Source organism: Quercus lobata, chromosome 8 (assembly GCF_001633185.2).
Source record: "Quercus lobata isolate SW786 chromosome 8, ValleyOak3.0 Primary Assembly, whole genome shotgun sequence".
Taxonomy (NCBI): domain Eukaryota; kingdom Viridiplantae; phylum Streptophyta; class Magnoliopsida; order Fagales; family Fagaceae; genus Quercus; species Quercus lobata.
Genome location: NC_044911.1, coordinates 43,773,020 through 43,788,960, shown reverse-complemented (window position 1 = coordinate 43,788,960; position 15,941 = coordinate 43,773,020). Strand labels below are relative to the sequence as shown.

The window sequence follows — 15,941 nt, the reverse complement described above, 5'->3', positions numbered from 1 at the left end:
TTCCTTGGGGCTTTAAAGGCCGTGGCACCAACTTTCTCGATAGAGGTGTACCACCAATTTGTGGGGTGTACTGTATACTCAGTGGGACCCTAATTTGAAAAATTAATAGGTTGGTTATTAATTTTAAATAGATTATGCGTACATTAAAACTATATATATAAAAATAGTAATACTTAACATGACAATGTTATATCGTTTATGGAAAGAGGATTACAACAAGACAGTACATGAATGCAGCACTAATAACGTGAACAACTATGATTTAAGTTCATAGAGTGAGATTAGGAGCATAAGCACGAGAGCAACGATTTTGAAATTATTATAAGGTCTAAAGCATCTCTCAGATTTAAAATGAACTTTAGGAAGAGAATAAATTAATGTCCTTTACTGAAAACAAATCCAGCCCTTTGCATCAACCTCAAGCTTCAATTTTTATGTAAGATCCTCCAAAAGCAATTAGAAAAGAACAAGAGACAAAATGTCTCTTGTTTTAGTATTCATATATGCAATCACATCAACAACTTTTGGAAAACCAATGATCATGTCTTACCTCTCACATGTCCCTATTCCCTAGTGAAAAAAAAAAAAAAAAAAAAAAGACCTTCTAGACTTCAAGTAGTGATGGTATTTGTTGAATCTCAACTTTAAAGTTGTACAAAAATTTGAGTGATTGTTTAGACCCCTTTGTTGATTATTCAGCAATTAAATCATCTTATGTCAAATTGCCAAATATATGATCAAAATTTAACAATTTAAATGTCACAAGCCAACAAAGTCACCAATATGTAAAGCAATAAACATAAGACAATGAACGCATGATATTATGATAATTAAAGTGGAATATCAATGGAGAATCACTCCGAATGAAAAAGCACTATGAGATGCCCCTGCCCCAATGAAGAAATCTACTACTAAAGGAGAAGTTTACATTTTGATTCTTTAAACACTTGACCTTAGATTCTACTTGGTAAATAACTTGTTGTTGTGATCCCACAATCAAGTTCAGAGCCTTTGAATCCCTTGTTTTTGAACTTTTTCATACAAACCTTGCCCATGATCACAGTTAAACCCTCTAACTGACCATGATCATCTTGAAGATTTTAGCTCCATAGTTACATATTGGGATTGGCTATTTGGCTTTAGCTTCTTGATCACTAAATAGCAACATCGTAGCATGCGGAAATAGCACTCTAAACCAAGGAAGTCAATACCATACCGGAGGCTGTACAAGTTTGGCCAGCGGTACGATATATTTTGGGTACCGATTAATACCGGTGTATCATTTCGAGATTACCGCTAAATATATATATACATGGTAGTTTTTAGACTCCTTAAAACACAATTGGATTAACCTAGTTAATTAGCCAAGTTGTTACTTAGTCCAAATTTCAAGTCTAGGTTATCACAATCAAACAATCATATCATGCATAGCAGCGAAAAATAAATAAGACAATGATATGATCACCCAGGAAACCAAACCGGTAAAAACTTGGGGAGGATTTGACCTAGCTATCCTCAAGGTAAACCTGAATCCACTATCTTGAAAGAATCGAAGTTCATACAAAAGGACTTACAAGCACCCCCGCTCGACTTCCTAATGCTACCAACCAGTAGAACTTACTGACACAACCACGTGCAAGCTCCGAATCCACGGACTCCTTCTTTCTTGGATTTCCACCAGCTATAAGCACACCCGCTTGTGTAGTCTTTAAACTTTAATGGCAGCAACTGAATTGATCATCAAGGTGTAGAAAATATCTCCTCCTTGAAAACCCTAAGTTTGTGTAAAGGAAAGTTTCTCTAGATCTCACAAGAGATTTACACAAACCACAAATATGAGCAACACTAAAACGTAGCTAGGGTTTGCCTTTTATACTTAGGACAAATAAGAAACCCTAAAAACATTTTAAAACAAATAGGGCTGAGTTGGACGAATCTACAGAAAAGCAATCTGCCCGAGCTTCGATCAGTCGAGCCTAAGCTTCGATCGATCGAGCCAGGCCGAAAGCCACAGTGCTTCCTGCTTTAAACTCGATTCCAACTTTACATTGACATACAACTTTGAGCTAGCTTTAAACACTTCTAAACACATTGTTTTGATCATGGTTTGCCAACAATATAAATTAGAGTTCTAAATACATAAAATCCTAAACTTTAGAACCTAACAATATATACTCTTAAAAATTGTATATATTCTCTTAAAAATATAAAATAATTTAAAGTATGACCAATAATAATAATTTCTTTAAATATTAATAATTATGGTTGTAGTATAAATTTTTATTTTAAGAAGAGTTGTAGTTTAATAATAGTACTAAGTAAATGTGCTTACTAAATGCAGTAATGAAAAAACAAAAGAAATAAAAATCAACGTGCAAAAGTGTTTTTTTTTTTTTTTCAGTAAACATGTGCAAAAGTTAAAACTAGGACACGGGTGCTTGGAGATAAGTTTGAAAATTTTTGACTCATTTAATGACTTCAACATATTCATGTGGGAGTGGGACTCTAGCGCGTCCAAAACAAGATATACCAGGCGTTCAAAACTAGAAAAACCAATGAACAAAGAAGCTGAAAAGTTGAAGAAAAACAAAGAACGGAGAAGTGAAGAGGCGAGGAAGAAGAAGCCGAAGCAGGTGGGGAGACTGCGATTGACAAAATGGAAGTGGCTGGAGACATGGGAGTGACCGGCGACGTGGTGGTGAGCGGCTGTGATGACAAAAACAGATGATTTTTGGGCTTTTTTTTTTTTTTTTTTTGGGTACCGGCCCGGTTTAGATTTACTAGCCGAAACATCCAATTTTCGCCGGTAATGCCGAAACAGTTCAGTATGGGCCGGTACTTAGAGCAGTACGAATCAAGGGGGGGTTTTGGTACCAGTCAGTTCACCGATACGAAAAAAACCAGCTGTATCGGCCGGTACGATACAGTATTAATTTCATTGCTCTAAACCCTCTTAGAGTTGTGTATAACATGGCCTTTTATATGTTTGCATGTAGAGCACAAAAACCAAGACAACATCGACTTAATTAAAACAAGTCAGATTCAGTTTTATCGACTTTGATTGATCAAGACTATGTTGATGATTTATCAAGAATTTGCATTCAAATCGATCAAGACACAATCTGAAGCTGTTGAAGACTCCTGTTCAATCAATCAAGCAACAATCAAAGGGCAATCAAAATCTTGAAATATTGTATTCTTTGAGTTGCATCTTGAACATTATAACTTGAACTTTGATAATGCATTACAAATAGTTAAGATTGCACTGTCATTGAATTTTTCAATTTAAATCTTAACAAAATAAATGATTCAAAAAATAAACTAAATAATAATAATATTGTTATTATCTACCTATTAAACCAACACATATACAATTTAGAACCTTTTTTTGGAGTGATAAAATAGTAATTTTTGTTCGAAGGTGGAAGATAGTACTATATGTACAAGTATACACCAAGGCATAAATTTTTTTTTTTTTTTTTTTTTGGCTGAAATATACACCAAGGTATAATAGAAAGATGCCAATAACCTTGTAGCTGGATTAGCATCTCTCTATGTACAAAGTGCTTGGAGGTTTAGGAGGGAAAGGATTCGAACTGTAAATTTAGCAGCATGTTGTAATTATCTCTATAAAATAAATAAATAAAAGGTATAATAGAAAGATTACAACATAGGTAATCCACAAGTAACAAAATTTCTAAGAAATTGAGGTTATTCTTCCACCCAAACTTGAGAAAATTAAGAGAAGGAAAGGCATAATTAGCTAAAAGGATTCTAGATTTGGTGCTATGATTGTAGAACAAAATGACTGAAACAAATCCAAGAGTGCCTAAATACTTCTTTAAATCATCCATCGAAGGGCCCCAAGCAATCAGACACGAACCTAGAGACAATAAATCCTTAATAACAGACAATAAATCTGAAATAATTTCCCCGAGCCCCTTTTTTTTTTTTCCAAAAACAAGAGTTCGTGTAATTACATCAATGACAATATAAAAGCAATTCCCTTGAGTCATAAACAAAATACCAACCCTCAATAATGTGTTTAACATATAGGGATATCACTTAACCCAACATACTTAAGCTTATGAGTTTGTGCTTAACTATATTATATTAACTACTTATTATTCTCATTATTATTCAATGTATATAACATATAGGGATATCACTCATACTTGTATATATAACAATCTCTCCCTCATGTGTAAGCCTCTGCTTCTTTATAGGCCATGAACAAGTCTTACTCACTCCTTGTCTATGGGCTTTTACCTTTACCAGGGCGTCACCCATTGGCCTTTCATGTGTCATCCATGGGAACCCAATCCGCACATCCATGTCCATGGGAACCTCTTGTCACAGCGTGATCTAGCTACATTAGCAATTCTCCTTTTTGGGGCCAAGACCATTTGTGTAGGCCTTTTAGACTTGCTCTGTCCCTACTCCAACTGTAAAAGAGACCTAAACACCTCACCACCTTTGCAGCACACAATCATATACTCTAATACCACTTGTTAGGAGCCTTTTGGGTTAAGTAGTGTCTTTATATGTTATATTAACTATTCAATTGGGGACTCCCAGAGTATTATCTCTCCAACAATTGGTATTAGACCCTATGGTGGTATGCAACAAAGTGGCAAATTGTCAAGGGTCCCATTCGTAGTTGAAGCGAGGACGGGGGTGCATTCACTTGGAGCTCACACAAGGCAAGCCTAAAAGGTCCACACAAACGATCTTGAAAAAAAAAAAAAAAACCAACAAATGAGCATTGTCAATGATGCTAGATCACAGTGTAATGCAAGGTTCCCATGTGAATGGAAATGTAAGCCAGGTTTCTATGGATGTGCGTGTGGGGTTGACATGTGATTCTCATGTGGATAGCGTATGAAAAGTCCATGGAGGATGTTTTGTTGATGGAAAAAGTCCATAGGCAAGTAGAAACTAGCCAGAACTTGTTTGTGGCCCATAGAGAGGTTTGGAAGCCCACAAAGAGGCAAAAACTCATACACGAGAGGTAGATTGTTAGATTTACATGTGAGTAAAGTCTCACATGAAATAAAAATGACAATGGTGAATGGTTGATATATTATAAGTAGACCCCAACTCATAAGCTTAAACTTTTTTAGTATTAGTATTTTTTCTTTCTTTTATTTTTTCTATAGAGTATCAGCTTTTTGGGTTTAATAGTATCCTCCATGCTTTACTAACAACTCTATAATAATAATAATAATAATAATAATAATAATAATAATAATAATAATAATAATAATAATAATAATAATAATCTGTTGTGGTGGTGGTACCCAACTAAAAGGCTTGGGAACAACAAAGGCCTAATGAACATATGTAGTCCTTCTGTATTATGTTAGTCAAGAGCTAAATTGAGCACCGCAATCAAATCCTTCCATTATCCATTAACTCGAATAGCATTACGATTATTCCATAAAGCCCACACCATGAAATAGAAATTTGGTAGCTCGAATTGGGAAAAGTTACATGAAGCCACCTCAAGCAAATCTCTAAAAGAATAGATTGGGCCACTTATTAAATACTACTAAATAGCGTCCACACTAAAGAGGAACAACCACCCTACAATCCCAAACTGCATCTGCTTCTGTCTCCACAGTTTGCAAAGACCATCTGGGAAAAACGCCTTTTCAGTTAATTCAATTCGTAGGTTAGTATGCCAAAACTAGCTCGCCACACAGTTTTTGAGTCTTTGACTATAAAGATGTCACCAAAACTCTTAAAAATCTACAACTTTTTTTAAAGCGGAAACTCACTTCTTCTTTTTTACGTCATCATTTTAATATATTTTTTTCATTTGATTTTAAAGTTACAAATAGTTCATGTTGGTTTAAACTAATTATAACCCGTCTTCTTTTTGGATAAAGCAAAAATAACACCAAACAAATACTAATATAATCATATTTAATCTTCTCTAAATAAATTCTAATTTATTTAATTAAATTAGGTATGTTATTTCCTATAAAATTGTATAATTTGACTTTTTATTTATTAACATTTACTAATTAAATGTATGATATATAATTTTGTAATCAAATTTTTATGTTTATTGTATGGGTTAGCAACAATTGGAGAGATTATAACACACAGTTGAGCCATCAAAATCCTTGTTTTTGCATAATTTTCGGTCTATATTAACTTTTTGTTGGTTCGCATAATTTAGATACATGTCTGTTAATGCATACTAATAATATTACCAGAATGGAAACCACAACCGAAACCCGCTAAATTAAGAATTTTTCCTAGTATTTCAAGTAAAATTGAAAGAATTTATTTTACGATCAATATTTTATATATTCCAAACTGGCTGGCATGCAAAAAATACCATGTCCTTTAAATTTGAAGTCATTTTGTTTTGTTTTGGGATAATTCGATTGTGGGTGGAAGGATTTAAATCCTCAAACGTCTCCAATAAATACAAGAGATGTCATTTGAGCTAGTTATTTTGTTTTGAAGCATTTGGTAAGTCATACATCCAAATATTTCAGTTTTATGGATCCTTCAAAGGGATGGAAGGTCAAATATTTAAAAAAAAAAAAAAAAAACACTCAAACATCTTGATTTTCAATTAATCAATTTGAAAGGGCAGTGCCAAAAGCCTTGTAGCTTAATAGGCACTTCCTAGCATTTCCATAAAAAGCGTCCAGGGTTCCAATTTTCTATCTCATTATAACTATTAAATTATCCAAAAAATAAATAAATCAAAAGGATGCCCAGTAGTTCTTAACCAAAAGAATAATATTTTCATTTTCACAACTCTCCCCAGGAAATCTGAAGAGGTGATGCTACATAGGAGAGGTCCCTTAATTGTAAAGATAATAAATTTAGAACACAATTTTTCATCACTACTAAAATAACATGATGTATGTAATATGAACAGAATAAAAACGGTATCAATAATTAGCCATGTAAAAGTGGAGATGTTATCTTGTGAGACGGGTGCGCCCATCTCACCCAATATTTTTTTTTTTTCGTAAAAGTGATATTACAATGATAATATTTATCGTTCTAACAAATTGTGAACAAATATGGTAACAAAACCTATCATTACTCTAGTACTAGTAGACTAGATATCTTGATCAAGAATTCAACGCCCTAAAGAGAGAGGTGATTGATTGCTACGACTGATACGCATGATGGACATCTAAAAAGTTTGCATGATGAGGGAGAGAGAGGAGGCCCACTAGAGGACTACTACAAATTTGTCATATCTAACTCATAGGGTGAAAAAGAAATAAGATTTGCTGCACCACCACCACCAGATGGCCACCCCATTAACTATCTCAAATCAAATCTGAACCTTTCAGGCTTTACCTTCCCATACGAGTCAACACCCATCTTCAATGGAGGACTGGGGTTGGAAGATTTGGCTTATCAGATGAAGCAAGAAAAAATTGGAAAGGCAACAGATTAATTTTTAAGTTACTTTTTTTAATTTTAAAAAAAAAACATTTAAGAGGACGATCAAATGAATTTGAATAATGGAGAGAATAATACTGTAGGTGATGATTTAAACTAGACTAGACAACCATAAAAATTAACTCATTACCATGCATCAGATATGCAGACAGGGGAAACTTTGACACTGCCGTAGATGATCTATTGTAATACACAAGAAAAGAAAGCTCAGTGACAGTAGAGTTTACCCAGAATAGTGACATTTAAATCGGGAAAAAGACTTAACTTTCTATTTGACTGCGTATCCAATCTTGAGAACACATCAAAGCTTGGACTGTTTCTGGACTTAGTGAACTCCAATCACGATCAAGCATTCTTCTTTCAGTGCTGAATGCAAACTCTGAAGCAAGTTTCGACATGGGAGTTGCTAACACATTGCGTGCCATCATAGATAGGATAGGATACCTAGGAGTATGTACTTTCCACCAATTTAATAAGTTAAAATCAGGACTACGAGGAAAGAGGGGCTCCTCTAGATACTTGTCCAGATCCGACTTTGTGCCTTCACTCTGAGAAGTGTCGTGAAGGAATTTGTCAAACCCCATCAGCCTATCCCTAGAAGCAGCTGAGCAACGGGCACCACCACCCACTTGCCAGGCTAGACCTTGATCAATAGAAGCTAACGGTGAGCAGATAGAATGTTCATTATAAAGTTCCTTGACACAGTGAAAGACATCATCAATACGTTCTGAAGCACTACTACCATAGATTAGTGGATAGTAATACTCAACCAATTTCTTCTTGTATCGAGGATCTAACATGGCTGCAACTGCTAAACCTGAGCCGCATCTGTCCCAATATTCTTCAAACTTGCTTCTCATCTTTGATGCCAAAGAACTAATACAAGCATCTGAATTCTTACACCATTCAATCAACTGCGAGTGAATATTACAGAGCTCGGGAAAATATATATTTGCAGTTGAAGACTTAGACCTTGTAAACTCATTAGCAACCTCAACAAAGAGCTTCAAGTAACTGGTAACTAAAGTAACTCTCTCCCACTCTATATCAGATGGACACATTGTATAGACAGTGTCATTTTCTTGCAAAAGAGAAAAAGCCTCCCTGTACTCCAAGGCTACTTCAAGCATAACATATGTCGAGTTCCATTGTGATGAATTATCTAAACATAAGGGCCTTTTACTCTGAACTCCAACTTCTTGAGCCACCTCATTAAACTTTGCTTGCATTGCTTCTGCACTTTTAAAGAATTGTATGCTTTCCCGAATTTTATGGGTTACCTCACATAGTGCTTCCAAGGCATCTTGAACCATCAAATTAATAACATTTGCTGCACAGCGTACATCAAAAAATTGACCATTGCAATAAAGAAACCTATTCTGGGACAGCCGATCTCTGATTCTAAAGACGATGTTGTCATTGGTAGAAGAACTATCAAAAGTCATGGAGAATAACTTACGGTCAATATCCCAATCCATTAGACATGACATGATAACCTCTGAAAGCATGTCTTCTGTATGGGAATGATCAACCATAACAAAATTTAGAATCTTCTTCTTTAACTGCCAAGATTCATCAATGTAGTGTGCCGTCAAACACAAGCACTCAGCATTTGCATAAGTAGCCCACAAGTCAGCACTGAGGCTGATTTTACCAGGCAGTTTATCCAACACTTCACTCACCTTTTGCCTCTCTTCCACATAGATATCCCTGCAATCAGCCTCAACTATGTCCAACGTAACAAACTCAAAAAGTGGCTGCAAATTTTTAACAAATACTCTAAACCAGAAATGCTCTGCCATGGCCAATGGATAGCCATGTAAAATGATCATGCGAGCAAGATCACGTCGACTTCGTCTTTGATCGAAGTTATTGTTGCCAGTGTTAACAGTCTCATCTTTCATCGGATCTTGCTCAAATTTAACATTCACAAGGTTAAGCATTTCATCCTTTCTCTGCTCTTGATCCATATTGAAATTTGCATGAGCAAGGACTCCTTCCTTTTTCTTTTCCCTCACTGTAATATATTGAGCTATGCCATGGTTAGATCTTCTCTGACACCTAATCAAATGATTCCGCAAATGTGATGTTCCACTAGTACTTGATCCACTAAGTCTCTTCTTACAATGCCTACAAACGGCCACACAGGTGTCACCCTTTTTAACCCTATCAAAGTCATTCCATACAACAGATTTCAATCTGCTAGAATTGACTATTACTGCATCTGACAAATCCATTTCATGAAGCCAATCTTTCACCACGATCTGCAGATTGGAAACATATGAAAAAATATATTATTGTCAGTAAACATAAACCATGAGCCCAAGACAGCTAAGAAAATCTGTTTAAAACCACAACCAACAGTAACATACATAAAATGCCACAACCAAAAAACAGAGGACATAGTTGATTAATCCCAAAAAACAAGGTTAGTTATGGATCCTCAATAGATTAGTCAGGATCAGTTACATGTATTCTTAAATCAAATTTAAGACCAATTTCAAGTAGTTTGTATATGCAGAAACAATCACCAGAAAGAACAACATGCTTACAGATGACTATCAACCTAAAAAAAAATCACAATCTTTCCTATCCTAATTCTCAAATCAAACATAAATAACTAAAGAAAAAAATTTCATGTGCTTATCCATGCATTGCTCTAGTCTCTTACAAGCATACAAGTTTGAAAACCACAAAATCTCTACCAATTATTCTTTCTGTATCAATCTTTTCTATAAGACTTGATACTTTCTTACAATTAATAAATTATGGAATCATTCCAAATAAATAAAACACATTATCATCAAAATCTTATATCTGGATGGATGGATGAGAACTCAATTGCACATCAGAATATCTCATACCCAGATTAACAGAATGGAAGCATAAGTAGGAGCTTTAGGATGGAATGGAAAATGTGTTCCAAAATTCGTAGGAGAAACATTAAGCAACTTTATTCAAATCAAATATAAAGTTTATAAGATTACTGAAAACAGAAGGACAAATATGGACTCAAAGAAGCTAAGAAAAATTATATGGTAAATGCAAGGCAAATTTGAAGTGTAATTGAGCAACTATTACAATATGAGAAAAGGGCAAGAGCGAATTTAGAGAGAAATTTTAAAGAAACATGATATTTGAAAGTTCCTATGTATACTCAAGACATTTCTAGAAGGTTTACAAAAACCTTCCCAAGATCTTCTAGGATATCATCAAAAAGGCATCCCAAGGGTTCCAAAGAGAATTTTTTCTGTGAATTTTTAATTTTTAGTTTTTTTTTTTTTTTTTTTTTTTTTTTGGTATAAATAAGATATCAAGTTTGTTAGGAAGTCATATTAAAAGCTCAAGAAATAGACCAGGTAAAAGGTTGTTTGTTTGTCTCCAAAATGTATTTTATCCGCTATTTATACTTAAACTAATAGCATAAAGCTGGGATAGATATACTCATCCTAAATTTTGTGTACACATCTTGTGTAAATGAAGCATCTCCTTCACTCTAATTAATCTAATTAGTTATCTTTTTCTTAATTAAAAATAAAAAAATAAAATAAAAAAAGAGGAAAAGAAAAAAACCTTATCAAGAAAAACAAATGATACATTCAGGATTCCTCTCCTATTAAGCTTCAAATCCTGTCACACAAGACCTCATCCTAAAACTACCTGAGCAAAGACCACAAAAATTACAGTTGTGGCCCAGAAGCACAAGTCTATACAAAAGGTTCCCTGTTCTGGGCACCCAAGATCCTTAATGCTTGGTCCATATTAACTTCTTCAAGCATCAATGTCACTTCATATGCTCAAGCCATAAGCTGTGAGACTTGTACAGTTGTACTATAGCATAGCAATTCCAGACCTCCAATGCCCTACAACCATGCAAATAGCTTAAGCTCTATCTTCTTAGATTCTTGATGAGTGTCTCGCTGTCATTTCAGCAGCTACCACATCATCCACCATTATTTCTAATCAACTGATTCAACTCATCTAATTTACAAACCCTAAAATATAATCACTTCTAAAGTATAATCACTTCTAAAGCCCAAGTCCAAAAAACAATACTTACACTTAGAAGATGAATTAAATCATGAAGTTTGCAACAGAAAAACATCAAGAATAAGGATCTCATAGAAATACTTGTAAATAAATTTGGCTGACAACTGATTGGATGGCTTGCATATGACATCCAAAGACAATTAATGGGATGGCTTGTGTATGAAATACATAATGAGATGAGACTCTAAGAATTGGAAGTTACTCAAGTTTGAAAAATATTAAAGATAGAACATTTGAGATGCAAGAAAAGTAGAAGACACTGCTGCGGAAAGACTAAAAGATGGAAAGAAGAAGATTCTATTAGAAACTTCATAGAAAAAGGAGGGAAGAGGGGGGGGGGGGGGGGGGTTGGGACCCATCAACATCCACAGTGTGTAGAATCTAGTCATGCCCAAGTGACAGGTAGCTGAAAGATAGTACAGGCATTTGATATGAAAACTTCAACCAAATATATGAGATAAGATTTCAAAAATCTATTACTGAACAAGTGCTTGACTTTTTAGGAACACAGCAACTTGATTATCATACTGTGATAGATGATTATGGGTTTAATACAAGATGATATAAAGCCAAAGGTTTAATTCTTCAATGTTAAACTCAGTAAACATGTTGAAGTGTTGTAGATGTGGATGAAGCTCAAAAGGAAGAGTGCTTGCTTTGCATGCAAGAGGTACAGAGTTTGATACCCTGCATCACCAACTACTGTTTGGATCTTATCTTTATTTGTTAAATTTACATACCAAGAAAAAAGTGCCATAGAAATTTGTACAAAACCATCCACATCAAATAGATAAACCACTCTTATTTTTCAGAGAACAAGATGGTATAGCGTATCAATTCCCACTTCACATTTGGGGCATATATTAGCAACATTCAACATGTAATTCATAAAAAAATAAAAATAAAAACCCTTTGGTTTGGCACACATGGAAAAAAAAAATATCTAATTTCTTTAACAAAAGAAGTTGAGAAAGAGATGTTGTCAGTTTTTCCAACAGACAGTAAAAACATTCCTCAAAACTTGGAAAACTTCTCCTTGAAATCAAAAGTCTACCTCTATCATCCCTTTATTTTTTAGCTACTCCAACTTGGCCGCATCAAAATCAGCCGTGACCAGGAACATTAAAAGCACAAATTAAATCTAGTTTGCAGTTTTTTCAATGCCAACCATTGTACAAACAACTACTCAGTACTCAGCTACCCACTAGTAAGTCAACATTTTCACATCAATAATCAACCACAAAAATAGTAACTCAATAAACAAACAGAAAACTAGACATTCTTTTAATTATAAAAATAAATTAAAATTTAAAAAAAGATGTGGCAAATAACAATGTGCTCTTTGTGTCAATAGAAGCTAGTATAAACTTTCCCAACTCAATTTCTTGCAAACTAACAGAATTATGCTCTTTGCAGAAATATATGTAGCATAAAAACAACCATAAGCCTAACTAAACTCCAATTTGAGCAACATTCATACATTTCAGACATCAAACTAAGAATAGAGATTGAAATTTAATTAATGCACAATTACTGACATTCAAGAAAACCCAACACCTTTAACCGGGTCTGAGATCCGACCCATGATTCACTATTGCCTGAAACAAACAAACACCATGAAAAAACGAAGAACCCACGGTGCGAAATAATTACGAAACCCACAATCGGGTGCGGGTCGACCCGCAAAAAGTAGGGCAATCCGGCGAGGATGGTTGGAAGCCCAGGTATGACCCGCCTGACCCAACCGGTTTGAAATGGGTCATAACCGACCGGGTCAAATGGGACCGATTTTTAAAACCCGGCGGGTATCGGATCGGAATCGAAACTTAACTCAGGTATATAAATAAAAGGAATCCGAATTTGAAAAGTTGGAGAAGTTTAGAAATGAAACAGCCCCAAATAACACTCGCTCTGAGAGAATTAGGGCTTAAAGCCTAAACATTATCAATAAGTAAACTAAAATTCAAAATAATTGAAATGGCAGAAAATATCAAAAAAGAAGAATTAGGGTTTAAGGGCGTACGGAGAATTGAGCAGAAAACCAAAGTGGATGTTGCAGTTGCAGAGAGCCGAGCAGAATTAGGGTTAGGGTTTTGATTGGGGGTTTTCAGTGAGAGAGAGAGAGAGAGTGAGAGGCTAATATGGAATTGGAAATAGGAGTGATTTTGGTAAGAAGGCGCGCAGTTGAGACGAGTTCAGGACTCCGGAGGCACGAAGTAGCTATGGAATTACCATTACACCCTTCGAGCCAAATCCGAGTTCAATACTTGATTTGTTTGGTTTTTTTTTTTTTTTTTTCATAATTAAATTTTTGGATAAACTACATGTTTGGTCTCTATCCTTTTACAACATATTTCAATTTGATCTTTATTCTTTTAATTGTGTCAATTTGGTCCCTAACCTTTCAATGTCGTGTCAATTAAGTCCATGTTGTTATATCTTGGATGAAAATTGATGACAAGTCAAATAACCAAAATAAAATTTTATTGTATTATCACATCAATGAAAGCTAATTTTTTATTTTGGTCATTAGACGTATCATCAAATTTCATCCAAAAATTAACAGTAAGGACTAAATTGACACGGTACTGAAATGTTAAGGACCAAATTGACACAATTAAAAGGTTAGAGACCAAATTGAAATATGGTGTATAGGATAGGGATCAAATATGTAGTTTACCCTAAATTTTTTTAAGACCCTCATAATTAATTTATTTACACATGTATAATTTTTTTTAAGACTCCTGGTTTTTTGGGTGATGGAAAAGTGGTTTGGATCTAGTGAGAGATACTACGTCCACAATATTTTTGGGTGATGGAAAAATGGTGGACATATCATTTCTCCTAGTTTTATAATATTAATTAATTATCTAGACACAAAAAACAAGTCAAGTTCCGTAAAAAAAATAATAAAAAATAAAATCATTTTAAATCGACGATTAGAGCACTAGCATCTGAGAATGAAAAAAAAGAAACATATTTTACATTCTTATATAACACTTTATCTATTTTATCAACTTATTTTATAACTTACCATATATCATAGTTTTTATTTTTACATATAACCCAATAAAATAATATAAATTACCTAATAAAAAATAATATTCTCTCTTTTTCTCTTCACCCAACCACAAATATAACCAACTGACAACCACCACACCCAAGATCAAAAATAGCTGCCTCCACCACAACTAAAAGCAACCTCCACCGCCACCACAATCGGTATCCATCCAAAATCAATCCTATAGCACCCAAAAAAAAAAAAAAACTAAACACACTCCAGATGTCTCAATCCTCAGCTACGTGACTAGACCATAGCCTTACAACCCATACCTAGGCGTGAGAGAGGGAGGCAAAGGATAGAGCGATGAGCAAAACCCATCAATCCCAAGACCCACGTCCATGGAGAGCAAAATCCATCAAACCCAAAACCCACAGCAGCCCACACGAGCAAAACCCATGGCCACCCACGACCCCCACACCTACCGGCAACCCACAACCCGATCCAAAGCCACCCAAAGCCAACTTGAGAGAGAGAGAGAGAAGCCTCAACTCATCGTGAGAGGAAGAGAGGAGAAAGAGTGAGAGAAAGAGGGAGAAAAGAAAGAAGAAAGAGGAGTGAACTCTGAAAGTGAGAGGAAGAGAGAGAGAATGTGAGAGATTAAAATATTATTTTTGTTTACAACCTCATGAACAATATGTTGCATGTATGCAATCTTACAATAGCAAGGATGGAAAAAAAAATTTGGATTTACATACCTGGATGTAGCATGATTTTAAAGGTTTAGATGGTAAAATAGCAATTGGGGGTTTTTACACCCCCCAAATGCTAGTGCTCTTAGAAATGGGCATCTATCTACCACCTGGTAAGTCATGCAGTAAATTACTTAGTTTGAAAAGATCAATAACCTATCCAAAAAAAAAAAAACTCAAATAAAAAAATTAAGGGGGTGTTTGGTGGAGGAGTTTGAGTAATGTTGTTTGAATGTTTTTGATATATGTGTGGGTGAAAAAGTGTGTTAGTGTGTTTAAAATGCTCTAAAAGTTGCTTGAAATGGCCTACCAATACTTTGTTAATTAATAATAAATAAAATTATACTAATCCAAACATCGCTAACCAAAATAAAACAGCATAAACACAAAGGACTCTAAATAATGCTACATTTATAACATTTTCATAATAAGTCTTTGTTGAGGTAAAAAAAAAAAAAAAATCACAATGTTGTACCAAGGCCCAAAACTACGCAAATGATTGAAACCTAGGAAAAATAAAGCATTTGGGCTTCCAATAAAGAAAAAAATAAGAGAGGTCCAAACCCATTAAGGGTCCATAAGGAGGGACCCAAATCCATGAATGGGCAAGTTTCGGGTCCCATGAAATAAAGGAAAGAAAAAGCCTAGCCCAGCCCTCAAAGGTCAGAAAAATCGCTGGGGAGCTTGGGAAAATA

At 34.7% G+C, this 15,941-nt stretch overlaps 1 protein-coding gene across 2 annotated transcripts; it reads right to left on the bottom strand.

Annotated features, from left to right (window-relative positions):
• Nucleotides 1-6,969: 6,969 nt before the first annotated feature.
• LOC115956101 (zinc finger BED domain-containing protein RICESLEEPER 1-like) lies at nucleotides 6,970-13,720 on the bottom strand. Of its 2 annotated transcripts, XR_004084260.1 has the most exons (3): nucleotides 13,517-13,720; nucleotides 7,574-9,707; nucleotides 6,970-7,375 (listed from the first exon to the last, which is right to left on the bottom strand). XR_004084260.1 is itself a non-coding variant. In XM_031074568.1 (2 exons), the coding sequence occupies exon 2, from the start codon at nucleotides 9,678-9,680 to the stop codon at nucleotides 7,704-7,706; it is 1,977 nt and encodes a 658-aa protein (XP_030930428.1). In that variant the 5' UTR covers nucleotides 9,681-9,707; nucleotides 13,517-13,720; the 3' UTR covers nucleotides 6,970-7,703. The 2 variants fall into 2 exon arrangements, 1 of the variants encoding a protein (XP_030930428.1); XM_031074568.1 differs by having other exon boundaries at nucleotides 6,970-9,707.
• Between the last annotated feature and the right edge of the window lie 2,221 nt (nucleotides 13,721-15,941).

Coding starts and splice junctions, on each gene's coding strand:
- LOC115956101 (XM_031074568.1), bottom strand. CDS start 9,680: ATGGATTTGTCAGATGCAGTAATAGTCAATTCTAGCAGATTGAAATCT.